Here is a 27,787-nt window from a genome sequence, read left to right on the forward strand (position 1 = left end):
GTGATTTTCATCTCCACTCCGCATGGCCCCTCTCTGGGTTTCACATCATGGAGCCAGCTTCCAGAGAGAAGAGCAGCATGATTTCAGGCCTTTTGAAGTTTTATGGTATATCTAACATACTGTGCAACTTTACTAGAGTGAGGTTGGTGATCGGACTTTCTGGAATCTTTTTTGAAAGAAAGTTGAATATAAATTGTGCATGAAGAGAAAGATGGGCTTCATTTATTTTAAGAGTTCTACCTTTTAAGGCATTGCAAGAGGTGGCAGCATGGGCACTATAGGACATTCTAAAGAAGGAATTCCTGCTTGTATATTAGTGTTAACTGAAGTTAACTCATACCTTTTTTTCCTCAAAAAGTCATTGTATCATAAGAGCTAAAAAGTACTTCCTAAAACCCAAGGACTTTGGGGGCTCTAGAGAAAATATTGTTAGGGGCCTAGAAGCTTGAAAAACTCAACCATTATGCAGTGTGGAAATGAGAGCTATTTATAATTTCACTCTTGGAAGAGAACCACTTTTAACAGATTGATATTTGTACTCTAAAATTGTTTTAAAATGTACACCCTACTAATATTATTATTACACTGTCATGCATTCAGTGAGCTGCACATTATTAACAGTCTATGAAATTTCAGCGCACAGGTTCATGGTGCTGGGATGTAAGCTTTTAGGTCGTGGAAACTTAGGTAAGAAGTTTTATTCTTTGCTCATTTAAAATTTATATAAGGAATCGTTAGATGGAAAATACGAGACTGAACTCAAAAGATGTTTGCTTATTTGTATCTTATCTGAGCTTCTTTACCTGTTCCCATTTGCTTTTAGAGTAAAGATGGAAAGCTTGGTGTTCCAGGGAATCTTCTGGGATCACTGGGACTCAATAGCTTTTCTGTCTTCGGACAGAAGTCATTTTGTTGGGAAAGAGGGACAGAGTCATGGGAGGAGTCTGTGTTTCCTAGTTGAGGGTTACTTTTAGCTTAGCTCCTTTCTGTAGGGACTGTGCCTGCCCGCAGAACTCTTCCTGAGTGAGCAGAAATGCGTAACCTGGTCAGGAGGAGAGAGAGATTCATGGTCCAAAAGCCGTCTGAAAGATACAGTGTTTGTAGTAGCTGACTTCTCATGCCTGCGGTGGTGAGTGGTAGGGTAAGTTAAACAAAAGGAAGCTTACTGGAGTACTTTTGGTTTCTGTTTCTTCTCATGACCTGGGATCTTCTAGTCGTATGTTAATTAAGTGACATATCCTCAGGTTTTTAAAATGTGTGAAGACACTTTCAAGTGTATTTTCTCCCCTCTGGGTCCAGAACCTCAGCATTGTTCCTAAATAGGTCGTCTCCATCTCTCTAGCAGAAGAGATCACTTCTTCTGAAAATGTGGCTCAGTTGGCAGCTTCCTGACCCTGTGTCTTGGGTGCGTGCACCTATACCCCTCACCTTGCCAGTGGTCTCTGCCCTGGGCACTTCTAGGCAACTCAACCAAAGAGGTCACTTTTCTTGATACTAGCGCAATCTGGGGCCAGGAAGATGTGACAAAACTGGGATTTGCTGGCAATTTACTTCCAAACTGCCATTCCTGATTAGAAAGTTTTTAAAAATTTTCTTTTTATAACAGTTTTATTGAGATACAATCACATGTCATAAAATTTACTCCTTTAAAATACAATTCAGGGCTTCCAAGGTGGCTCAGTGGTAAAGAATCCACCTGCCAATGCAAGAGATGCAAGAGACGTGGGTTCAATCCCTGGGGTGGGAAGATCCCCTGGAGAAGGAAATAGCAATCCAGTATTCTTGCCTGAAAAATTCCATCAATAGAGGAGCCTAGCAGCAGCAGCGGGCTACAGTCCATGAGGTTGCAAAAAGTTGGGCATGACTGAGTGATAGAGCATGTATGCAAAATGTATAATTCAGCAGTTTTTAGCTTTCACAAAGTTTATGCATCTATCTTCACTGTCTAATTTTAAAATACTTTCATTCCCCAAAAAGAAACCCAGTACCTCACCTGCTAGCAGTCACTTCCTGCTTCTCTCCCTCCTCCACCCCTTGACAAGCACTAGTCTCCTTTTTTCTCTATGGATTTGCCTCTTCTGGACATTTCATATAAGTGGAATTATATAATCTCTTGTGTCTGGCCTCTTTGAGCATTTTTTTCCCCTCCAAGGTTCAGTCACATTGTCGCATGTATCAGTACTTCATTTTTTTTTAATGGCCAAATAACAATCTGTTGTGTGGGTATACCTACCACATTCAATCTGTTCATCAGTCAATGGACATTCAGATTGTTAGCCACATTTTGGCTATTGTAATGCTGCTGTGAATATTCAGGTACAAGTATTTGTATAGACATGTTTTCATTTCTCTTGGGTGTATACCTCGGACCGGAATTGCTGGTCATCTAGTAATAATATGCTTAACTTTTTGAGGTACTACCCCACTGTTTTCCACAGCAGCTATACTGTTCACACTTACCAGCGATGTGTGAGGGTTCTGACTTTTCCATGTCCTCACCAACACTTGTTGTTGTCTGTTTTATTTCTAATTGTCATAGTGGATGTGATATGGTTTTGATTTGCATTTCTCTGATGACTAATGATGTTGAACACCTTTTCCTTTGTTCACTGGCCATTTGTATACCTTTGGATAAATATCTATTCATATCTTTTGTCCATTGAAAAAAAATTTTTATTATTGAGGTATATGAGTTGGTTTTTTTTTTTTTAATATATTCTGAAATGTAAGTCTCTTATCAGATACATAATTTGCAAACACTTTCTCGCTTTTTGTGGGTTGTCTTTTCACTTTCACGATGGTGTCCTTTGATAACTCTTCAGAGACTCAGGCACGGTCATGTACTAGAGTTTGCCCACAGATAACTTGGCTGCATATTCCTTCTTTGTCTCCAGCGGTGTCTACTATACTGCAGCCTTCTATGCCGAGTCATACACTGGGTCTTCTCCCAGAAGAGTTCTGATTCTTATCTTACACTTACTATCCTTTTGTCTCTGTTGCTTCTATCTTTACTATTCTCACAAGCTGACACTTCACTCTTTCACCCACCCTGGGGCTGTCTGCCCATTTACTCATTGTTTCTTTCTTCCCTAGCTGGCCTGGACCTCTTGATGGGTCATCTTGAGCCAGGTGTACCAGCATCACCCTTCTGTTGTTCCTTCTTCCATTTCAACCACCCAGCAGACTTCTCCACCCTGGATAATACTATCTAGAGAATATCTTGAGAACCACACAGCTGATGGATGCCACTGCAAATTTATGATCTAAGTTAAAGAAGGATCTAAATAAATGAGGAAATGTATGTGTTTATGGTTCAAAAGACTGTTGTTATATAGATTTACTACATCCTCATCAAAATCCAGCCTGGAGAAGGGAACAGCTACCCACTCCAGTATTCTGACCTGGAGAATTCTGTGGACTGTATAGTCCATGGGGTTGCAAAGAGTCAGACACGACTGAATGATTTTCACTTCACTTTCACTTTTACATCAAAATCCAATCAAGCTTTGTTTTCAAGTGGAAATTGAAAAGCAGGTTTTAAAATTTTTGTGGAACTGCAAAGGACCTAGAAAAGCAACAAAGATGTTGAAAAGGAAGAACAAATTTGAAGGACTTAGCGTTACCTAATTTCAGTATGACTTTAAAGCTATAATAATCAACTCAGTGTAGTACTGACATAAAGGTGTCAAATAGATCAATGGAACAGAGCAAGTTCAGAAATAAACCTGTATATACGTGGTTAGTTACCTTCACCAGAAGTCCATAAGTAACTAAATGCGGAAGGGGTTAGTCTTTATAATAGCCGGATATTCATTTGCAAAAATTAAAAATATAAAAATTATTCTAGAAGAAGATATAAGAGAAGATCTTTATGACCTGGAGTTAGAGATTTCTTAGTTAAAAGAATGAGAAGCAAGCAACAACAGTGAATGGAGATAGAATTACATTGTGCTATTTGCACAATGTAATTCTTACCAGAGGACTTGTATTCAGAATATGTAAAGAACAATACAATAATGAGATATACAACCCAACAACAAAGAAAAAGACAGGCAAAATTTTGAACAGACATTTTACAGAATATTCAATAAGCACACAAGGAGATGCTCCATGGCATTAGGTAATGCAGATTAAAACCACCATGAGCTGCATTACTAACCACTAGAATGGGCAAAATTAAGGAGACAGATGATGAGAAGTGTCAGTACATGTCAGCACCTGCAGCTCTGAGATGTGCTGTTGGGAAGCAGAATCCAGAATGGTCACTTTGAAAACAGTCTGACAAAGTTTCTTACAAAGTTAAACATACACCTGCCATATAACCCAGCAATCTCACTGCTAGACATTTACTCATAAGGAATGAAATCCTCTGTTCACACAAATGGTTCAGTCTGAGTCTCTGGGCAGCTTTATCTATTGTCGTCTCAAAGACACTAGGCAGCAGTCAGCTGGCAAATGGGGGAATGAATTGTGGCAGTCACAATGAGATGCTGAGAGCAGAGAAAGGGACCAACTAATCTCTTACAGTATGTATGAATCTTAAAGCATTATCTTAAGTGAAGAGTCGAAAACAAAGGAAATAGATTGGTTTTATGTAAAATCCTAGAAAAGGCAAAAGTATAGTGATAGATAGCAGGTTAGTGGCTGCCTAGGGCTATGATGGGAAGGGGAACAGGAAACTGAGGTGATGGAAAAATTGAATTTCATAATTGTGGTAGTGGCTTCACTAATTGGAGAAGGAAATGGCAACCCAAGCTATCAATATCAACAGTTAATCTTTTTATTCTCCTTAATATTTATCTTAAACATTCATCATGTCTTCGGACCTCTCTTCACTTTCACAGTGCTTTCTCTTACAGAGAGGTCCTTTATCTAAGGATGAAGAGAGTCCTCAGCTTCTCGTTCCCCCGTTTGCCTTCTTCTTCATCCAGGCTCACTTTACTTCCCTTTTCCAGCCTGAGACTAGACTGTCCTGACATTCTTGAGCCCATGTCACTGAATGCATCCAGGGAGCCCTTCCTTGCCTCATCCGGTCAACTCCTTGCTCCTATGTAGATGCTCCCTCTTTTGGTCCTTGATCCTTAGTTTGTAAATGTGGTCTAGTCTCCCGTGTTCTCCTAACTCTCTTTTTTCATCCTCGAATCTTCCAAGGGCAGTCTTCCATAGTGTCCCCAATAGCTTAACCCACCCTCACTGCCCGCTGTGCCCCTCCCCACCTATTTCTAACAGACACAGGGGGGTTTTTGTCCAAGGCTGTGGATTTGACAAATGATTTGTCAAATGATTTTCAACCTCTTTGGAGCATTTGACAGTGTCAGTCATCCTATTCTCTTCACCTGTTCTCTGGGAAATCCCTGCCTTGATTCCCAGACCCCAACTTCATTCTGTATTCCTTATTTCTGCATCCTTTCCTTGACTCTCCTATAAGCTGGCTTCCCTTGATTGCATGTGTATTCCCTAGGGTCCATCTGTACCTTGCTGTAATCCTCACACTTTCTTTCTGGCATGTCTCATTTGCCTTTAAGTTTATAAGTACCATCTCTGTGTTGATGATTCTCCAGTGTACTTCTTCCAGTGAGACCTCTTCCTTGAACTGCAGGGTGTATCCTACTGTCCACTAAGTCATCTCCACTTGGGCACTCCACCTGTGCACCAAATTTCATGTTTCTAAAAATGTCGTCACCCTGCCTGAATGGTTTTGTCTTCCTGTGGTATGTTTTTCAGCTAGTGATACCACTGTCCCTGTAGTCATCAGGTTAGAAATTGGGAATTATATTTGATTCTTCCCCTCTCCGGGTCTAACTCCTCTGACCTTTCCCAGCTTGCTCATCCTGTCCTTCTCTACCCACTGTGTTACTGCTGCTTGAGTTTGAGCAGGAGCTGCTAATGTTCCCTTCTCTGTTCCTTCGCCTTCATGCCCATCCTCCATGTGTCTGACACCAGGCCTGATCTCATACCTCCCCTATTGACAGTCTTTCCGTAGCTCCTTTCATCGACAACAGGAGTTTGGATTTCATGGATCTCTTGGCCGGGGGGGGGGGGGCGGGGCGGGGGGGGAGTTGGGAGGGCTACTGTTGTGTTGCCAACTTCTAATTTTTCTAAATAAGAATGTTAGAAGAACAAGGAGCTCACTATCAACCATTATTTTACAGAAAAGGACATTTAATGCTAAAAGAGGCATAATTTAGAAGACGACTAGGCCAGAGTGTGGTGGTCAAGTGTGCAGTCTGCGGGTCGGGTAGTGGCCCAGCTGCTCACCTTGTTGGCTCCCATGGGTGCCTTAATGAGCTTCTGTCAAATGGGAAGTACATTTAAGAGTGTACCTCACAGCACTGATTTGTGGATTAAATGAAGCAATGCCTGCCGAAAGCAGTGTGTGGCATACAGTCCAGAGGAACTCAGTCACAGGACCTTGCAGCCCCAGCTGGATGCAGACACTTCTGCAGGAGGGAGCCCGAGCCTGCCCGCCTTTCCATCAGAGCCTCCGGGGACCCTTGCTCACAAAATGTGATGGAACTTTTCTTTGTTTACAGTTAACACTTTAAACTCAAATCTGTTGAAGTCTTCAGTATGTCTGCATAACAGTTTCCATGTGCAGAGCTCTCATTTAGCATGGTGTGTGATTAATTGCATTTTAGCATCCTTTTCAAGCTTGATGGTGCTAGTGGTAAAGAACCTGCTTGCCAACGCAGGACACGAAAGAGACGGGGGTTCGATGCTTTGGTCAGGAAGATCCTGTAGAGGAGGGCATGTCATCCACTCTAGTGTTCTTGCCTGGAGAAGCCCATGGACAGAGAAGCCTGGTCGGCTGTGGTCCATAGGATCACAGAGTCGGACATGACTGAAGCGACCTAGCATGCACACGTGTATAAGATATTGATTCATGTCATAACTTTTTAAGAATCTCAAGACATAGCCACTGGTAGTTACTTAATGATTATAGTGTTTAAATGTTTTCCTTACTCTTGACTCTTCTAGAAACTACTAGGCTTCAGGGTGTGTTCATTGATGCAATGGTTAGAGGGCTTATTACAACAAACTGCCTTAGCCCCCTCACATAACTCTCTTCATTGGTCTCGGGGCACCAAGGCTGCACTCAGTTGGATCTCAGGGCTACACTTTGAGAATCACAGATGATGCAGAAACCTTTCTACCTCCTCAGCTGGGCCATGATTTTCCTCCAGGCTCTCCTCTGAGGTCTCTTTGGAGTTTGGTCAGCATTTTTTTCTCCAATAAGAATGTGAGCTTCTTGAAGTTGAGTACTGCGGAGCTGCTCCATGTTCTCGTTTCTAAAACAATGCCTTACTCACAAGTGAATGTTGATCAAATCAGGTTTCTAGTTTTCTTCCTGAAAATTGCCAAAATTTGGCAAAATTGCCGAAATCATTTCCACGTTGCTGTTTTCCAAATGGCAGTGAAGTGGGTCAGGTTTTTCTGCTTCAGCAATGATGTTAAGCAAGAGTACCAGTAAAACATCTATTTCTACTTTATTGACTGTGCGGGTCACAATAAACTGTGGAAAAGTCTGAAAGAGATGGGAATACCAGATCACCTGACCTGGCTGTTGAGAAACCTGTATGCAGGTTAGGAAGCAACAGTTAGAACTGGACATGGAACAACAGATTGGTCCCAAATAGGAAAAGGAGTACATCAAGGCTGCATATTGTCACCCTGCTTATTTAACTTATATGCAGAGTACATCCAGAGAAGGCAATGGCAACCCACTCCACTGCTCTTGCCTGGAGAATCCCAGGGACGGCAGAGCCTGGTGGGCTGCCATCTGTGGGGTTGTGCAGGGTCAGACAGGACTAAAGCGACTTAGCAGCAGCAGTAGAGTACATCCTGAGAAATGCTGGGCTGGATGAAGCACAAGCTGGAATCAAGATTGCTGGAAGAAATATCAATAATCTCAGATATGCAGATGACACCACCCTTATGGCATAAAGTGAAGAAGAACTAAAGAGTGTCTTGATGAAAGTGAAAGAAGAGAGTGAAAAAGTTGGCTTAAAGCTCAACTTCATAAAACTAAGATCATGGCATCTGGTCCCATCACTTCATGGCAAATAGATGGGGAAACAGTGGAAACAGTGGCTGACTTTGTTTTTCTGGGTTCCAAAATCACTGCAGATGGTGATTGCAGCCATGAAATTAAAAGACGCTTACTCTTTGGAAGGAAGGTTGTGACCAACCTAGATAGCATATTAAAAAGCAGAGACATTACTTTGCCAACAAAGGTCCATCTAGTCAAAGCTATGGTTTTTCCTGTGGTCATGTATGGATGTGAGAGTTGGACTGTGAAGAAAGCTGAGCACCGAAGAATTGACGCTTTTGAACTGTGGTGTTGGAGAAGACTCCTGAGAGTCCCTTGGACTGCAAGGAGGTCCAACCAGTCCATCCTGAAGGAGATCAGTCCTGGGTGTTCATTGGAAGGACTGATGTTGAAGCTGAAACTCCAATACTTTGGCCACCTCATGCGAAGAGCTGACTCACTGGAAAAGACCCTGATGCTGGTAAGGTTGAGGGCAGAAGGAGAAGGGGATGACAGAGGATGAGATGGTTAGATGGCATCACTGACTCAATGGAAATGGGTTTGGGTGGATTCCGGGAGTTGGTAATGGACTGGGAGGCCTGGTGTGCTGCAGTCCATGGGGTCACAAAGAGTCGGACACGACTGAGCGACTGAACTGAACTGTGTTCATACTGAGTTGCATTTAAAAAGCAGTCAAGAGATAGTTTGGGAGCAGTAGCACCAACGGTCTCAAAGGAAGACGTGACTGCTCACCCTGAGCTAGATTTGGAGGGCTGGATTGGGAATGAAGCTGGGCGAACGAGGAGGGGGTGAGGTGTGAGCGAAGTCTGTTCCAAAGGAAATTATAAAGGATATAGTTGACGGTGGTGTTAAATTAGCCGCTCAGAAGGATTCAGGGGCCCTCTAATGACAGGATCTGTTCACTTCAAGGATTATATAGCCTTCGTGTTGTAGAAGGTACGGGTAGAGAAGCCAAGGAGACCCATAGGAACAAAAGCGACAGACTGTCCTTTTCGTTTGAGATGGGAGGGGGCAGTGTGCGCCTGCCCAGTCTGTTGTGCATCCCCTGGGAGAGGCTGCCTGCACCATACCATTAGCTCCCACCTCCTGGAGAAAAGCCGTTTTCATATTGTGGACATTTTTATTTCTAATAAACTCTTGTTCCCACTATGTGAATTGTCATTTGTTCTCTGTATAAACTCTCTCTGCAATGGCTGGCTTTTCCAGTACTTTGTGCAGCATAATGAGGTAACCATAGACTTTCAGACTGCCAAGGGGTGTTCTGTGGCCAACTAGCCTCGAACCGTGGTCAGAGACAGAAGGTTGTGGCCCAGAGAAGGGGTCGCCCAGGGGCCTCAAGTCTGGTGGCCATTGCAGGCTGTCCCCTTCCCTGTAGTCTGTGCTCACTGAGAGTGAAATGTTGATGGTAGGAGGGCTCAGGGTTTCTCTTCTGGCTTCTCATTTCTGGGGCCGCCAGCAACTGGCCCTCCTCCCTGCCCTGGCTGTGGGACTGTTAAACACCCCAAAGACAGGGAGTGGACAGAGCTTCCATTTCTCCCAGACTGACTGGAATGTGCTGTTCCAGGGACCTCTTCACCGTGGAGCATGTGTATGTTAAGAGATTTTCATTCTACAGAGGGGGGATTGGGTTTCTAGGAACGTGCTTGTGGTCTGCAGCCATGGACATCTTACTAGTTCCCTGGAGTTCATTATGATGACCTTTATCAAACGCTGACCAGAACAAGGAAAGAAACCATTCTCTAGGAGACAGAGCAGCTAACATTTTTCAAACATGGAAAACATTATTTAAAAAAAAAGATTGCTTTTCCAAAACGAAATTGAGTATGCTTTTATGCGTCTGAAAATTTGTGTGATACCGTAATAGTGTAAGTATTTTCTAGAGGTTCTTCCATTCTGTTTATGTTGTTTCTCTGATTTTCTTCATTTGTTTTTTCTTTCATTTTTTCCTCTATTATTTATGTTTGATGTCTTAAAATATCACAAAGTTAATAATCTTACAGAGATCACAACCAAAGTGGGTCTCACTGTGCTAAAAGCAAGGTGTGAGAGGGCCACGTTTCTTCTGGAGGCTCCAGGGAGAGTGTTTCCTGCCTTTTTAGCTTCTGTAGGGGCTGTATTCTGTGGCTCATGGCCCTTCCTTCATCATCAAAGCTGTCAATGGCCAGTAGAGTCCTGCACTCCCTCATGTATGAAACCTGCTCCTCTGCCTTCCTTTCTACATTAGAGGATCCTGTGATGACTCTGGGCCCATCTGCATCATCCAGGGGAACAGCCTGGCCTGAGGTTACCAGTCTGCCCACGTCTTCCCTCCTGCTGTGTAATGTACCACATTTATAGGTGTGGTGGGCAGGAGTGCACAGCTCTGAAACTATAACAATGGCCTTTAGAAGTTTTTGCCATCTTATTTATCTTTATGATCTTTGTGACTAAATAGGACATAAAACATCATTTCATGCTATCATTAAATTAAAAAAAATTTCATAAACATAGTTCGTGTGTGATTCATCTTTGTTTCTAAGAATATCTTTCATGTATTTTTTTTTTTAAGTTTTCGTGAAAAAGTCCAAAAGAAACCTTTTTTAAAAAAAATTTTCTTACTTACCATTTCCTGGTGTCAAGTGTAAAATATTCCTAAACTTTATTCCATGTGTCTTTCACCAGATGTGTCCCTCAGCACTCAGGGATACTGTTTTCCATCCATTCCAAGCTGACCTTGGCTCTTTTAGTGGACTGGGGAGCTTGGGGCTGCATAGCCTCCAGCTGGCTGGTGTTGAAAAATGAGAGGCACCTGTGGCCCAGGGCGTCTGTGTTGTGCTCACGTGAGCAGGTTGCAGAGATCTCTGAAGTGATGGAAGGCTGTCAGATGCTTTTTAACATAGTCAGGTTGAAGCCGCTGAGTTGTATTTCAATTGAAAGGGAGATCCAGGGCTTAACCCTCAGACTTTCAAAGTCTTAGGGACAAGAACTTACAAATTGATGATAAGCAGGCCCTTCTAAGGAAAGCATTACTTATAGTTTCTGGGCCCCGTGTTTGGAATTAGTGAATTGACACGTGTGCTTGTTTTCTTAGGTCCGGGCCCACCAGCTGGTCTTGCCACCGTGCGATGTGGTGATCAAGGCTGTGGCTGACTATGTCCGCAACATCCAGGATACCTCGGACTTGGATGCCATAGCTAAAGATGTTTTCCAGCATTCTCAGGTAGAAATGCAAGCTCTTGGGTAATGCTTTGTGCTCTGGTGTGTGCTGAATTTGGAAGGGTCTTGAGAGGCACACACCAGCCATACCCAGGAGTGCTTCCAGCTGTCAGGCCTTGGTGCCAGCCAGGAGGGCTGGCCCCTCTCCTAGCTTCTCCAGCCTCCCCTCCAGCCTGCACAGAGGTAGACAAATGGTAAGGCCTCTGCTGCTCCTAGATCCTCCATCATAATTCAGTGGGATTTCTACTAAGACAGATGTATCAAATGGGCAAACAAAATATGTGGATCTCTGATTTGTCCATCCCTCCAGGTGATGGTCAGGGATTTCTTCTTCCTTTTTTGGAAAGTAAGGAATTCAAGGGAGGTTGGACTTTAGTAGAAGCGATGAAGTTTGTGTGACTTCCTGTTTGCTCTCTGAAGAGCTAAAATTGTACCTCCACTTTGCTAGAGATGGAAAATAAAACCTTTGCAGATAGCATCAGAGACCTTGCCAAGGGAAAGTTGGAGGACTGCATCCCAGAACTCAGGTCTCCTGAGTGCTATGTCAGACTCTGATAAGTACAGTGTTCTAAGAGAATTAACTTGTTTCTTTAATGATAATCTGTTGATTTTCCTTAACGGTTTTAATGTATATTCTAAACTCTCATCTAGCTTTAAAGGCTACAGACTTATACGTGTGTTGAATTATATTAATATACACATGACCAGTGGCATACTAATTTACAAAGGTTTTCGTGCATTTGTTTCAGTCTAGAACAGATGACAAAGTTATTCGATTTAAGAGAGCAATTGGATATTACTCAGCAACTAGCAAGCCTATGGCATTTCACCCACCACATTACTTAGGTAAGTAATTCGGGGCCTCTGTGATGCTAACCATGCAGTAACCGAAGAGATTTAAATATTCAGCCAATAATCTTGTGAGTTTATTGTTTTGAAATAAGATTTCTATCATTATACAAATAAGTACTAGCAGAACTTCTGGGCAGACTCAGTAGTAATTCCTGGAAGTGTTGAAAAGCAAGAGCAAACTTATGAGACTTAAGAGATTGGAAGAAAAAAGGATGCAGCCATAAGGACTAAGGCTGGCAGTAATGGTGATGCTTAAATCTGTGTTTGTGAGGTGTGGTCTTATAGAGTGTGCCAGGGACACAGAAGACCCACCGATCTTTAGGTGCCTTCCGTGCAGTGGATTGATGTCTCCTCCGTGTTGCCTTTTTTGGCAAAAGATCGGATTTCTCTCAGAGAGTTGAAATTGGGGAATTAAAAACAATTGTAAACTGCCTGAAGGCTGCTTGATAGTAAATATCTCATGGGAGGTTGTAAAGCACTAACCCTAAGTACCAACCTCCTTCCTAAGTCAGATTGCATTTTTTAGGGTCCAGATCAGTAAAGCTATGAGAAATCATCCTGCCACCTGTTGTTTCAGTTGTGCTTGTTTTATGTAATGAGACTGTCAGAGGGATGTAACTGACTTCATATTAACCCTGCGGTTGAAAATGTTCCTAACAGTGTCCTCTGCATGATAGTATTCACTCACCTGTTTAAGCACAGTGTGACTGTGCTGTGTATGTGGTTGGCGGGGGCGGGGGGCACGATACGGATACAGGTAAGTGCTGGCTCCTGATGGCAGTCTCTGTGCGTGGGTAACAACAAGTGCATATGGATTGTGACTATGGACAAGTGAATATGCTGTGTGATCAAGGAGGGTACAGGCATTTCATCTGATGATCCAGTTCCCTGTCATGGGATACCCACCCCCCGTCCTTAGCCACTTCTTTTCTTCCCAGCAGTTAGAGTAGTGTTTAAAAATGTCAGTCAGCCTATTCCATTCCTCTCATGCTTGTAACAAACTCCCAGCTGCATACCTTCTTCCTCCCCCCACACCAAGCTGTTTCTCTTGCTGGCCTCTGCCCCTCACCCTCAGGCCCTGCCTTCTTCCCTATGTGAAATGTCCTACACTGGCTCCTGCTGTGGGGTCTTGGCACTGGCTGTGGACCTAGAGCTCTCTCTCTGACTTCCTGTGCCCGGGGCATTCCCATTTCTGTTGTCCAGGCTTCACGGTCACCTTTCTTGGCTCCACAAGGCCATCCTGTCAAATGATCCTCTGCACATCTCCTCAGATACGCCCTCCCAACCCCTAAGAATGTCAGGGGTCCAGGGATGGACAACCCCAGGGTCTCAACTGCCACCTTCACCCTTTACAAGAGTGGGGAAGTATTTGCCCAAATGACTTAATCCATGAAGAGCTGTTGAATCAGGAGAGTGAAATGATTAGATGCAACTTAAGGTGACTCTTGGAAAGGCAGACAGGGAGTGCTGAGCAGGGGGACTCGATACTACGTGTCTCCTCAGTTAAGGTGAGATATAACAGGGGCAGATGGTGGTGGCTGGGTTTTACTGCTGGCACAGGAATAGATGCTGTTGAGACAGGTGAGTGGCCGGGCTACTGATGCCAGGTTGTGACATCTCTTTTCCATTGCCTCCTGGCTTCGTTTTTCCTGTTTTATTAAAATGGGATACTTATGTTAATATTAAAAGGGTAAGTATAGGTAAAGTGCTTTAAAGAGTGCTTGTTACAAGCAGATACTGTCATTTTTACTCTTGTAGGAAGGATGCCTGGCAAAAGCTCTGAATGTTGAATGATCAGATAGCCTGAAAGAAGTTAACACAAAGACGTACTTGGTACCTCATGTATCTGTAGTGATGTTCTACTCCTCATTTGACAGTTGTACTTTAAACATTCATTATAATATACTTGGGACCAGGCTTCCCAGCTGGCTTATTTTGGTAAAGAATCCGCCTCCAGTGCAAGAGATACAGGAAACTCAGATTTGACCCTGGGTTGGAAATATCCCCTGGAGGAGGAAATGGCAACCCACTCCAGTATTCTTGCCTGGAGAATCCAATGGACAGAGGAGCCTGGCGGGCTACAGTCCATGGGGTTGTGCAGAATTGGATACGACTGAAGTGACAGCATGCATGTGTGGTTGGGATTAGAGCATTTACTCTAATCCCTTCCTGAAGGAAAATAGGTGGGAGAAGGATAGAGACAGGATAGATTGACTTAACATTTGGCATTGACCTGAGCTGATAACAGTTTGGAAAATGTTCTGAAGAGGAAGATGAATTTTAAATTAGGTTTAAATTTGAGCTTCTTAAAAATATTTACTGTTCTATAAAGTGCTTTCGTGTTCTTATTAAATCATCAGAGGACATTATGGGGTAAGTATTTTATAAAAGAAGTTAATACTCTTAGAATTCTCTTTCACTTTCACTCAGTGGTTTATGGAGAACAGTGGTGTGATTGGTAAAGAACTAGGGATATTTAGAGTGATGTTTTCAAGCACGTTAATGTAGGTGATAACCACCTACAACATCCTTCTGTAAAGCATTTCCTATTGCTTCTGACTATTGCAGTGATCTTAATCGTACAGCAAGGGACTTAACAAAGCACAGGCACAGATAGTTTGGGACAGTGTAGAGTTCAGTATATGACCATATACTGAAATTGAGAGAGGGTGAGGCAAGATTGGGAAGCAAGGTTTATTTCAAGTAGAACCAGCAGAAACAGATAAATGTAAAAATCACTATTTTTTTTTTCCTGATAAGTATAAAGAAGCAAAAATATCTGAAATAGTGCTCACTGATTTTTGTCTATATGTGCTGCTGCTGCTGTTGTTTAGTCACTGACTCTTTGCATACCAGGCCTCCCTGTTCTTCACCGTCTCCTGAAGTTTACCTAAGTTCATGTCCATTGCATCGATGATGCCATCCAGCTGTCTCATCTTCTGATGCCTTCTCTTCCTTCTGCCCTCAATCTTTCCCAGCATCAGGAACTTTTCCAGTGAGTCGGCTGTTTGTATCAGGTGACCAGAATCCTGGAGCTTCAGCTTCAGCATCAGTCCTTCCAATGAGTTTTCAGGGTTGATTTCCCTTAAGATTAACTGGTTTGATCTCTTTGCTGTCCAGGGGACTCTCAGGAGTCTTCTCCAGCACCACAGTTTGAAGGCATCAATTCTCTGGTGCTCTGCCTTCTTTATGGTCCAGCTCTCACAATCGTACATGACCGATGGAAAAACCATAACCTTGACTATGTATGAACTATGTCGGCAAAGTGATGTCCTTACTTTCAACACACTGTCTAAGGTTTGTCATAGCTTTCCTGCCAAGAAGCAGTCTTCTGGTTTCATGGCTGCAGTCACCATCTGCAGTGATTTTACAGTCCACAAAAAGGAAATCTGTCACTACTTTCACCTTTTACCCTTCTGTTTGCCATGAAGTAATGGGGCCAGGATCTTAGTTTTTGAAATATTTAGTTTTAAGCTGGCTTTTTCACTCTTCTCTTTCTTCCTCACAAGAGAGTCTTTAGTTCCAATTCGTTTTCTGTTGTTGGAGTGGTATCATCCGCATATCTAAGGTTATTGGTGCTTCTCCTGCCTATCTAGATTCCAGCTTCTAACTCATACAGCCCGGCATTTCTCATGATGTGCTCAGGTTAAATAAATAGAGTGACAGCAGACAGCCCTGTTGTACTCCTTTCTCAATCATGAACCAATCAATTTGTTCCATACAGAATTTTAACTTGCTTCTTGACCCACATACAGATTTCTCATGAGACAGGTAAGATGGTCTGGTATTCCCATCTCTTTAAGAGTTTTCCACAGTTTGTTATGAGCTACACAGTCAAAGGCTTTAGGTAGATGCTTTTCTGGTATTCCCTTGCTTTTTTCTGTGATACAGCAGATGTTGATAATTTGATCTCTGGTTCCTCTGCCTTTTCTAAACCCAGCTTGGACTTCTGAAAGTTCATTGTTCGTGTAATGCTAAAGCCTAGGATGCAAGATTTTAAGCATGACCTCACTAGCATGGGACTTCCCTGGTGGCTAGCTGGTAAAGAATCCACCTGCAATGTGGGAGACATGGGTTCAGTTCCTGGGTTAGAAAGATCCCCTGGAGAAGGGAAAGGCTACCCACTCCAGAATTTCATGAACTGTTCATGGGGTTGCAAAGAATCAAACAGGACTGAGTGACTTGCTCTTTCACTTTACTAGCATGGGAGATGAGTGCGATTGTCCGATGGTTTGAACATTAGTACTACGCTTCTTGGGAATTGGGATGAAGATTGACCTTTTCCAGTTCTGTGGTCACTGCTGGTCTTCCAGATTTGCTGACATATTGAGTGCAACACGTTGATAGCATCATCCTTTAGGGTGTTGAATAGCTCTACTGGAATTCCATCACATCCATCAGCTTTATTGACAGCAGTGCTTCCCAAGACCCCCTTAACTTCACACTCCAGAATGTCTGGCTGTGGGTGACAGACCACACCATCATAGTTATCCAGTTCATTAAGATCTTTTTTTGTACAGTTCTTCCATGTATTCCTTCCATCTCTTGATCTCTTCAGCATCTACTAGGTCTCTACCATTTCTGTCCTTTATTGTGCCCATCTTTGGGCGAAATATTCCTTTGATATTTCCAGTTTTCCTGAAGAGATTTCTCATCTTTTCCCTTCTGTTATTTTCCTCTATTTTTATGCACTGTTCATTGAAGAAGGCCTTTTTGTCTCTCCTTACTATTCTTTGAAACTCTGCGTTTAGTTGGATGTAACTTTCCCTTTCTCCCTTCTGTCTTCAGCTATTTGTAAAGCCTCGTCAGAAGGCAAAAACCATTTTGCCTTCCTGCTTTTCTTTTTCTTTGCAGGGACCCACTAAATGGAGAGTGATGACTGAAATGGAAATCAGAAGCCTAGAAGAGTTAGGGAAATGCTTTCTTGAGTTAGGGAAATATTTTCTTGGCATCCCACATGAGCACCTAAGATATATTTTCCACAAAAAATATTCCTAAAAGCAGTAGGTTGATCGTAAGTGGTCTTTTCAAATCATAGTTCGTTGTGTTATTCTACAAGAAAACACATTCAGAATTTCGAACAACCAATAGCAGAACATAACTTTCTTGTTCATTAAAACCTGTCTCTATTTAATCATTTTAGAAACTAGAATATGTGTAGAGTTTTGGGAAAAAATGTTACAGAATCACTGTAGAAGCTCAGGAGTATGACTACTGAGAATAAAAATGGGGAGAGTTGATTCTACCCTGAGTTCTTAATCTGGCTAGAATTTTAGGTTCTACCACAGAATAGTTTTCAGAATCTTAATTGGCTTCAGGATTCTGTATTTTCAAAAGAAAAACCTTCCTGGCCAGATCCATGTGGACTGGCATTGGGAGGTGACTGCTGTGTCTTCCATGCTTTTCCTTCTAAGTCTAGTTAGTTTTCTGCAGGATTGAGGAAAAAAACCTCAGACCTCCATACCGTTATTGGATAGTGTGGAATTTATAGAAGGAAGTGCACATGCTCCCTGTCCCATTGCTGGGAGGCCTCGTCTGCATAGTGTATCGTCCCTTTCTTTTTCCAGTCCATACTGTATTTATACTGTGGACTCCCAGAAATTATATATTATAGATTATGGATATATACAATAATGGATATATATAATACCCATCTGTATTTATTATATATATTTATGAATTATATCTACCAGGTAGATTTTTAAAGTAAGTTACAGGTGAGATTAATATTAATTTTAAATCATTTACTGTATCAGAAACACTGTGTTGGGAATTGGGGATCTAGAGATGAGTATACTTTTTCTCTTTCCATCATTGTATTTAACGCCCACCATCGCCAGAGAACCCTCAGTCTACATGTAAGCACAAATAACATATGTCAAAATTGAGTTGTCAGTAGTGTTTGGCTCCCTGATTGAACAAGTAGTTCTTAAACCTTAGCTGTGCTCCAGAATCATTGGCAGAATTTAAGAATAACAAATAACACAGAGATATTAGAAGCCACCTCAGGTACGTGCATATGGATTCTGTAGGCATCAGCCAATCCTTGTCTATTTGTTAAAAGCCATGCAAATGACACAGAGGCCCGCTGCGTCAGCAAAAGTGTGCAGTGTGTCCTCATGGCCTTCCTAGTGAAAAACAGATGAGTGCCACTGCACACTACTAGAGTAGCCACAGTCCACACACTGTCACCACCAAATGCTGGTGAGGACGTGGGACACAGAAATCCTCACTCCTTGCTGGTAGGAATACAATACGAAGGTACAGCCACTCTGAAGACATGGTTGCAGTTTCTTACAAACCTGAACATACTCTTACCATAAGATCCAGTAATCCTGCTGCGTGGATTTTACCCAAAGGAGTTGAATACTGATGTTCACACAGAAACCTGCACGTGAATGTTTATAGCAGCTTTATTCATAGTTGCCAAGACATGGAAGTAATTAGGATATCTTTAACTAGGTGAATGGATAAGTAAATTGCCACATCCAGACAATGGACTGTTACCTAGTGCTGAAAAGAGATTGGCTACTTAGCCACGAAAAGACATGGAAAAACCTTAAATATACATTGAAAGAAGCTAATCTGAAAGGCTATATACTGTTTGATTCCAACTGTGACGTTCTGGGAAAGACAAAGCTATGGACACAGTAAGATAGTCAGGGGTTCCAGGGTTGGAGGATGAGAGAGGAGTGGATAGGCAAAGCATGGAGCTTTTAGAGCAGTGAAAATGTAATGCTGGGTTTATGTCATTGTACATTTGTCCAGACTTACAGAATGCACACCACAAACAGGAAATCCTAATGTAAACTATAGAATTTAGTTAATAGTAATGTATCCAAGCCAGGCTTCAACAGTACATGAACCGTGAACTTCCAGATGTTCAAGCTGGATTTAGAAAAGGCAGAGGAACCAAAGATCAAATTGCCAACATCCGTTGGATCATCTAAAAAGCTCAAGAGTTCCAGAAAAACATCTATTTCTGCTTTATTGACTATGCCAAAGCCTTTGACTGTGTGGATCACAACAAACTGGAAAATTCTTCAAGAATTAGGAAGACCATACCACCTGACCTGCCTCTTAAGAAGTCTGTATGCAGGGCAGGAAGCAACAGTTAGAACTGGACATGGAACAACAGACTGGTTCCAAATAGGAAAAGGAGTATGTCAAGGCTATATATTGTCACCCTGCTTATTTAACTTATATGCAGAGTACATCATGAGAAACGCTGGGCTGAATGAAGCACAAGCTGGAATCAGGATGGCCAGGAGAAATATCAATAACCTCAGATATGCAGATGACACCACCCTTATGGCAGAAAAGCAAAGAAGAACTAAAGAGCCTCTTGGTGAAAGTGAAAGAGGAGAATGAAAAAGTTGGCTTAAAGCTCAACATTCAGAAAACGAAGATCATTGCATCTGGTCCCATCACTTCATGGCAGATAGATGGGGAAACAGTGGCAGGCTTTATTTTCTTGGGCTCCGAAATCACTGCAGATGGTGACTGAAGCCATGAAATTAAAAGACGCTTACTCTTTGGAAGAAAAGTTATGACCAACCTAGACAGCATATTAAAAAGCAAAACCAATACAATATTGTAAAGTAATTAGCCTCCAATTAAAATAAATAAATTTATATTTAAAAAAAGGCACATTAAGGAGAATTTAAGTTCAACAGTTAAAAAATAAATAAGTAAATAAAAAGCAGAGACATTACTTTGCCAACAAAGGTCTGTCTAATCAAGGCTATGGTTTTCCCAGTAGTCATGTATGGATGTGAGAGTTGGACTATAAAGAAAGCTGAGCGCCCAAGAGTTGATGCTTTTGAACTGTTGGTGTTGGAGAAGACAAGAGTCTCAAGAAGACAAGTCTCTCAGAGAGTCCCTTGGACAGCAGGGAGATCCAACCAGTCCGTCCTAAAGGAAATCAGTCCTGAATATTCATTGGAAGGACTGATGCTGAAGCTGAAACTCCAATACTTTGGCCACCTGATATGAAGAGCTGACTCACTGGAAAAGACCCTGATGCTGGGAAAGATTGAAGGTGAGAGGAGAAGGGGACGACAGAGGATGACATGGTTGGATGGCATCACTGACTCAATGGACATGAGTTTGGGTAAACTCCAGAAGCTGGTGATGGACAGGGAGGCCTGGTATGCTGCATCAATATTGGATCATGAGTTGTAACAAATGTACCATAGTAATGCAAGGTGTGTACTTTCTGCTTTGTTTTCTATAAAGTATAATTCCTCAAAAAATAGTCTATTAATTTTTTAAAAAAGAGTAGATGAGCTCCTTGATATGTTGACTTCCTACCAGGCACTGTTCTGAGTGTTGAACAAGGTAGTAGACAGGACATATGTCATTGTTGCCCTTTTAGATGGCTGAGAGGAGGAGTCATACAGGAATATAACAAGACAGTCAAGGAATACCAACCTGGTTAAAACAATACTTGATTTAACCAGTGTTTGGTTCTGTTCAATTAAATTAATGTTGAGGTGAGGTTTGCGTGTAAAGTAGGAATTTAGCAAAATTACAATAGAGAGGGAGAATATATACAGAGGAGACAGAATGTGTAAAGGTTCTGAGGTGGAGGCCAGGATGTAGAAGAAACAATGTAGTTGGAACACAGGAAAGCAAGGGGAGGAGCAGTGGTGGTGCTTGTCGGGCAGGAGTGCAGTGGCCATGTAGGACCTTAGACTTGAGACTTACTCTTTGGACCATGAAAACTCATTGAAGGCTTTTTTACCGTAAAAACTTAAAATTATTTTGAAACTATCATACGCACAATATATTTGTACAGTAAATAAAACAGACATCAGTGGAGTATTACTAGTATCAGAGTCCTATCCTTGTCTCTCCCTGGACACATTCCCCTGTACTCCAGCACTGTGAATTTTGTATTAATGGTCTCTTTGCTTTTCTTTATTGTGTCTGTGCCCTGAGTACTAATTAGAGCCATGGAAATGGGTGGGATTCCTTGGGGAAGTTTTTTGTGGAGGGTACTCTGTAGGGAGGTCTTGAGATAGTGTGCCTCAGGTCAGGGACAGGGGGTGGAGCTGGGGACACAGGGAGAGCAGTGCAACAGCCAGAGGAGCTGCGGCAAGAACAGTTGTCAGAAGAGGGGAGGAGGAGGTACCTGTGGCACTCAGAGCTCCCAGACCCTGTGCAGGTACATGTAGCTGCCTGGTTCTCAGCAAGGTGTGAGGGATCCTAGGAAAAACAGTGTTTTAGCTTTGCACCTTCTTCTATACTGTAAAATATGGAAGAGGGTAGGGTAGGTGGCCAGCACCAGTCCCCCAAATCTACCTGAATTGTTTCCATAAAGGACTTGAAATGGGAGGGAGGTTTGAACATACTTAAACTTTTAGGTGGATGATGAAATCTGAGAGGGGGGCTGTGAAGGGAGATGGAAGTTGGGAGGGGATTGTGGCCCTGGGTCCCTTGGAGCACAGATGTGGGCGTCTGGTGGAGACCAAGGGATCCATCAGGGCAGCAGTGCATGTGCAAATAATAGAGAATTGTGCAAAGAGAACCATATTGAAATAGGAGCTGTCATCACTAGAGCAAAGAACACATTCTATAGTGTCCCCAAAGAAAGGACCTCTGGCTATAGAAACTTTGTAGGTGCTGGTAGAGAGGCCCCATGGGCATTTTATCTGGACAGGCTTGCCCAGGTCAGGGGCCTGCACCAGCCTGTGTCCTGACATGCCCTCAAGGTTGGCCACATTCTTCCAGACTGGGCCAGAATATCCTGACTTACAAAATGCTGAATGGCAAACTTCAGTTCCAACCACTGGTAACCCATCTACAGAAGAACATAAATGCCTCCTGTCTTAACAGGAATAACTAGACACTGTAGTTGGTGCTCCTGGACCCCAGCTCTTGGGACTGGGGCTCAGAAAGGTACAAGTTCAGTGTAAGGGAAAAATAAGAACCATTCAGTGGGCTGTCATTCTGGACCATGACTTTGCCGGAAGGCATCACTTTCTGATGCCTTGAGAAGGTGGCTTCCTGTGGATGCACAGTCTGCACGGTGCTCAGCAAACTGTTCTGTTGTTTGTTGCCGGGCTTTCTAGGTTGTGTTGACAATCTTTTTGAAAATATAGCTCTACCTCCCCGACAACGTGCACTCTCAGCATGGGAGGGAATGGTCAGGAGATGTCCCCCCTGAACATGAAGACAGTCTGTGAAGAAAGATATGGTGCCTGCTGGGCTTCCTTGGCTGATGAGAAGAGTCTCTTAGGTCTTCAGGTCTCAGGGTCACCCGTTCAGGTCCACTGCAGGACACAGTAGCTGTACAGAGTGCATAGTGTGACCTGACCAGAATAGAGGGTGATGGCATTGCTCCTGTGGCTCTGTTGAGCTCCTCAGCTGCCACTGCCACTGCATGCCAGGTAACATTGCCCTCAGGACCTCATCCACCTGCTGCCATTGCCCATGCACCCAGGCTCACTAGGCAGGGCCTCCTGCTGCAAGCGCTGGCTATAGCCAGGCCACAGGATCCATATAAGGCAATTTGCCTTGTTCCCACCAACAGTGTACCTTTGGGACTTGGTTGTGACTTCACAAAGGTTTGCTTTCGTAGTAGGTTTTTTTTTTCCTGCCTTAGTATTTTTAAAGCTTGTCTAATGTTTCACAGTAGGGATGTGCTGTATGTAATATACTTAACCATGTCATGTGGTCATATTCTAGAATATTAAGGGTTTTTTTTTTTTAACTGTTACAGTGATCATTAAAAAAATTCTTTTTATTGTCACCAAGTATTTGACATTATACTGTTGCTATACTTCAATAATAAGCTCCTGAAATTTGGCATTCTTTACAAAGTTATATAATATTCATTCTTTAAAACTTTGTTTACTAAACACACTTTTTCCAGTATTTTTGCTTAAATTTTCTTACCATGGAAAGCTTTAAATGTAACTAAAAAATACAGAGGATAGTATAGTATCATGAGCATTAGGGTACCCACTAATCAGGTGGAACAGATGTCTTCAAAGAAATACATTAGGCTTTTCTAAAAGTTATGTCTGTCCCCCTCTTAAGCTTTTTATATTTCTTTACCTCATATATGGAATAATAAATCATAGTGTTTTGATTGTTAATTAAATGCTCTATTGTATCTGCCATTCTGTATTTGCCCTTCTTTTTTTTGAGATGTGTGCATGCTCATCTTTCTCAATTTGTATCTTGTTAAAGCTAATGCAAATGGCATTGATGTCAAGCCCCCAGGGGTCTGACAGACTAGATGCTGCCAGAGAGACAGCTAACATGCTATCATGTTAAATAGAAAGTCCATTCATTCTTTTTCCTCCTTTCTCGTTAATTCTCATGCAGGTCATGGGAGTCTCTCAGTTCATTCCTGTGACCTTTCATTCAGTTCTTAGTGAGTTTATTTCAGTTGATGTGGTATGAAGTGCTATAGGCTGGCTGATCTTGTGGTTTATTGAGAGGTCATTAAAAAAAAAAAAACCCTGAAAATCAGTCATTTTGGAAGAACTGAAAATATGTCTCCTTTTAGTTGTTGTCTGGTTTAAAAGACTGCACAGGTGTCTTCCTGAGGTGGACACAGCTTGTCATTAGGTCTGTGGATAGCTTCTCAGTATTCAGTGACAGAAGGGGGCGGCCAGTGCAGTTTATCAGTGACTTCCGAATAAAGGCCTTGAGACTTTTCTTTGAGGTTGTGCTTTTTAGAATTCACAGATGGACAGAAACTGCTTTGTCTTGATTTACCATAAACTGTGTAGGTGGCTAGATGAGATTTTGCTGTTTAGTGCTTATGATTCAAACCTGATTAAGTGAACCCAGGAATTTAATAGATTTGAGTAAAATTTGGGATAAACTTGTCACTGCTCTGTAAGACTGAGGTAACACATGAATTTGAATCATGCTGTATCCTTTGAGGTCCATGCACATACTATTTAAACTTAGGGACAGAAGAAATTTGGATAGCCAGGAATTCTGTATAAGCACCAGGCTACCTCCCGACCATGGAATATTGTTACAGCAGTTAAGCACTCAAAGCAGTGTCGTCACTGATGAACTGCTCTCGTTCTCAGAAAGATCTTTATATTTATGTTGACCTGAAATGTGCTTCCCCAGGTTGTTTTTCATTGCTTATAATTCTTTCAGGTACCTATTTCTTTATTCATGATCTTACTTTTCTTGGCCCCATACTTAATCTTCCACTGTGGGGGCTTCTCTCCTGAACGGTGACCTCTGACTTTAACTGTGTGGTCTTGCCAGCTGATGCTCTAGGCTGGCATCAGCTGCCCCAGCTCTGAGCTCTTGGGAGTTGGTACTGAGTGGAAACTAAGTTCAGTCTTCTAAAAGCCCGGGATGATTTCTGTCTCCCCCTTCCCAAAAAGCCCCATGACTCCCTTGGCTGAGCCCTCAAGCCTGGTCTTCAATCCAGCCAGAACTACCAGGCTTCATAGGCCATACCAGTGTCTTATTGGTTCCCACTGTCCCTTTCCCGAACTTGCCTTCAGAAGTCATTCATTTGGGAGTGGTGTTAGTTGCTCAGTCATGTTTGACTCTTTGTGACCCCATGGACTGTAGCCCATCAGACTCCTCTTGTCCATGGGATTCTCCAGGTAAAACTCCTGGAATTTAATAGATTTGAGTAAAATTTGGGATAAACTTGTCACTGCTCTGTAAGACTCGGGTAACAAGTGAATTTAAATCATGATGTATCCTTTGAGGTCCATGCACATGTTGTTTAAACTCAGGGACAGAAGAAATTTGTTATCATTTCCTTCTCCAGGGGATCTTCCCAAACCACAGGGATTGAACCCAGGTCTCTTGCATTGCAGGTGGATTTTTACTGTCTGAGCCACCAGGGAAGCCCAAGGATGAAAACAAATTATGTAAAATTCTCCTGCGTGTAACTTTGTGCCTTAACTTCTGTAGAATGTTGGTATTGAATAAATGTGTCAAAATGGTTACCATAGTTTGAAAATTTCACATTGTTTTTTACAGGCACTGAAAGCTAGTTGGTGGTAGGGAATATACTGATTTATTTCATCTTTAATTTTTCAAAGCTATGTTTTTTGTGTATCACTTGAAAATCATGTATCAGCACCCATCTCAAATATTTTTAGAATATTACTTTGTTGCTGTTGTTTATTTAATGTAACATCGTCACAGTAACATGCCTAGTAATAGATGAATAAATCTTACTTTAATCTAGAGAAAAACTGGTTAGCTTCATACAGGCACAGTGAGTAATTCAAGAGAGTGGATACTACACAACGTATCCTATGTATGAGAGTTCTAAGCTAACTCAGAATGATTGAAAGGGCTGTAATGCATGCTTTCTTTCTCTTATTCTCAAGTATTTAATATTTACTTTTTTTTTTTTTACAATATTGTATTGGTTTTGCCATACATCAACATGAATCCGCCATGGGTGTACATGTGTTCCCAATCCTGAACCCCCTTCCCACCTCCCTCCCCATAGCATCCCTCTAGGTCATCCCAGTGCACCAGCCCCAAGCATCCTGTATCCTGCATCAAACCTGGACTGGCAATTCATTTCTTATATGATATTATACATGTTTCAATGCCATTCTCCCAAATCATCCCCCCCTCCCTCTCCCACAGAGTCCAAAAGACTGTTCTGTACATCTGTGTCTCTTTTGCTGTCTCGCATTCAGGGTTATCGTTACCATCTTTCTAAATTCCATATATATGCATTAGTATACTGTATTGATATTTACATTTTTTTTAATTAAAATATTTTTCATGTAGTAATTGAACACTTTTTTCTCCTTTCATCTGTCTGCATTCTGCATACTTGAACAAAAGTCTACCTCTTTTAGTAAGTATTTGTGAAAGGAGGAGAATGAGAACTGGTGATGTTAATCTCTGCTCTGTGCACTGGTGTCAATTTTGAGAAAGACGCCTTGTCACACAGAAGACAGACAATGATTCTGCTTAGCTGCATGAGGGCATTGAGAACAAGAACTGATTTACACGAAGGCATGCAATACGCAGAGGCAGGCCCTTGCGTATCAGGCATTTCTGCAGCCATCAGAGAAATGTAGACAAATTAATTCACTTAATAGACTAGGTTATGACAGAAGAGTAACTAGTTCTGTGGGTTCTCCAAAGTTTGTTTTAGGTCAGTGATTGAAATATGACTTTAGAAAATATTCTCTCCTTGGGAATCTTTGCTTTTAAGTTATAATTGTGTATGTTTATATTGGAGGGTTTCTTTCTCTCTTTCATTTTTTTTAGGGAAGGTGTGTGCTTTCAGGAAGTTTGTAGCATATGATGGTCAAAAATAGAGTGAAACATAAGTGTTCATCTTCACTTGTAAAATGCTGCATAATTGAAGGGTCCAGTCTCCCATTCTTATTACTTGGAAGTTAAGTATGGCAGGTCAGCTATAAGGGATTGTAAACTAGACTTTTTACAGTGGTTTAACTTATAGTATTAGAGCTTGAGTGAATTTCCTAATACTCTCACCCAAAATCTGGCTAAAATTCATGATCACCAGTTAAGGGACTTTAACAGTTAGAGCATCATGTATCTCATACATGGAGGTTTGTTAACTTGTGGACTTAACTGTTTGATCATGAGTGTCTCCTTGTGTGTGCGAGTGCACGAAAATGTGCATGTATGTGTGGTGAATGTATGTGTTCATGTGAGTGTGTGAGGTGAACATTTGCCTGTATGTGAGCATGTGGACATGTGTGTAGATGGGCCAACAGGCCCATATGCGCATGTACCAATGTCACAATTCCCAGCTGTTTGTCCTGCAGCTGTCTCTGTTCAGCAAAAGGTGGAAGCTGGGCCACCGTTTCTGTCCGTGCGAGCTGGGATCAGAGAATTGTGGCATTTCCAACTTGAGCTCCAGGAACTAGGAGATGGGATCTTCCAACAGATCATGACTTCTGAGGCTCCTGACTCTCTAGGGTAGTAAGAAGTGAGCAATGGCCCAGGCCTCAGTGCTCCCAGTGTTCTTTCAGTGAACGAGAGGGTGCATTTGGGGCATGTTATTATTTGGGGGGGGCGGGCGGGTGGCTATCACATGTACATTACCAGATGGTCAGTACTGAAATCAGATTGATTATATTGTTTGCAGCCAAAGATGGACAAACTCTATACAGTCAAAAACAAGACCTGGAGCTGACTGTGGCTCAGATCATCAGCTCTTTTTTTTGCAAAATTCAGCCTTAGATTGAAGAAAGTAGGGAAGAACCACTAGGCCATTCAGGTATGACCTAAAACAGATCCCTTATGATTATACAGTGTAAATGACAAATAGATTCAAAGGATTAGATCTGATAGACAGTGTGCCTGAAAAACTATGGATGGAGGTTAACATTGTACAGGAGGAGTGACCAAAACCATCCCAAAGAAAAAGGAAGGCAAAGGGAGAAAGGGAAAGATATACCCAACTGAATGCAGAGTTCCAGAGAATAGCATGGAGAGATAAGAAAGCCTTCTTCAGTGAACAATACAAAGAAATAGAGGGAAACAATAGAATGGGAAAAGACTAGAGATTTCTACAAGAAAATTAGAGATACCAAGGGAAAATTTCATGCAAAGATAGGCACAATAAAGGGCAGAAACTACAAGGACCTAACCGAAGGAGATGAGATGAAAAAGGATGGAAGGAATACATAGAACTGTATTTAAAAGGTCCTAATGACCCAGATAGCAGTGATGGTGTGGTCACTA

At 42.1% G+C, this 27,787-nt stretch overlaps 1 protein-coding gene across 1 annotated transcript in view; it reads left to right on the forward strand.

Moving 5' to 3' along the window:
• The window catches only part of LOC113897554 (constitutive coactivator of PPAR-gamma-like protein 1), a 115,773-nt gene that overhangs the window by 32,444 nt on the left and 55,542 nt on the right, over positions 1 to 27,787 (forward strand). The window contains exons 4-5 of the mRNA XM_027550337.1: positions 11,121 to 11,249; positions 11,995 to 12,091. Of these exons, the coding sequence (XP_027406138.1) occupies positions 11,121 to 11,249; positions 11,995 to 12,091 (226 nt within the window). The remainder of the gene's footprint in view (positions 1 to 11,120; positions 11,250 to 11,994; positions 12,092 to 27,787) is intronic.

This window comes from Bos indicus x Bos taurus, chromosome 8 (genome assembly GCF_003369695.1).
Source record: "Bos indicus x Bos taurus breed Angus x Brahman F1 hybrid chromosome 8, Bos_hybrid_MaternalHap_v2.0, whole genome shotgun sequence".
In the NCBI taxonomy this organism is placed as follows: Eukaryota; Metazoa; Chordata; class Mammalia; order Artiodactyla; family Bovidae; genus Bos; species Bos indicus x Bos taurus.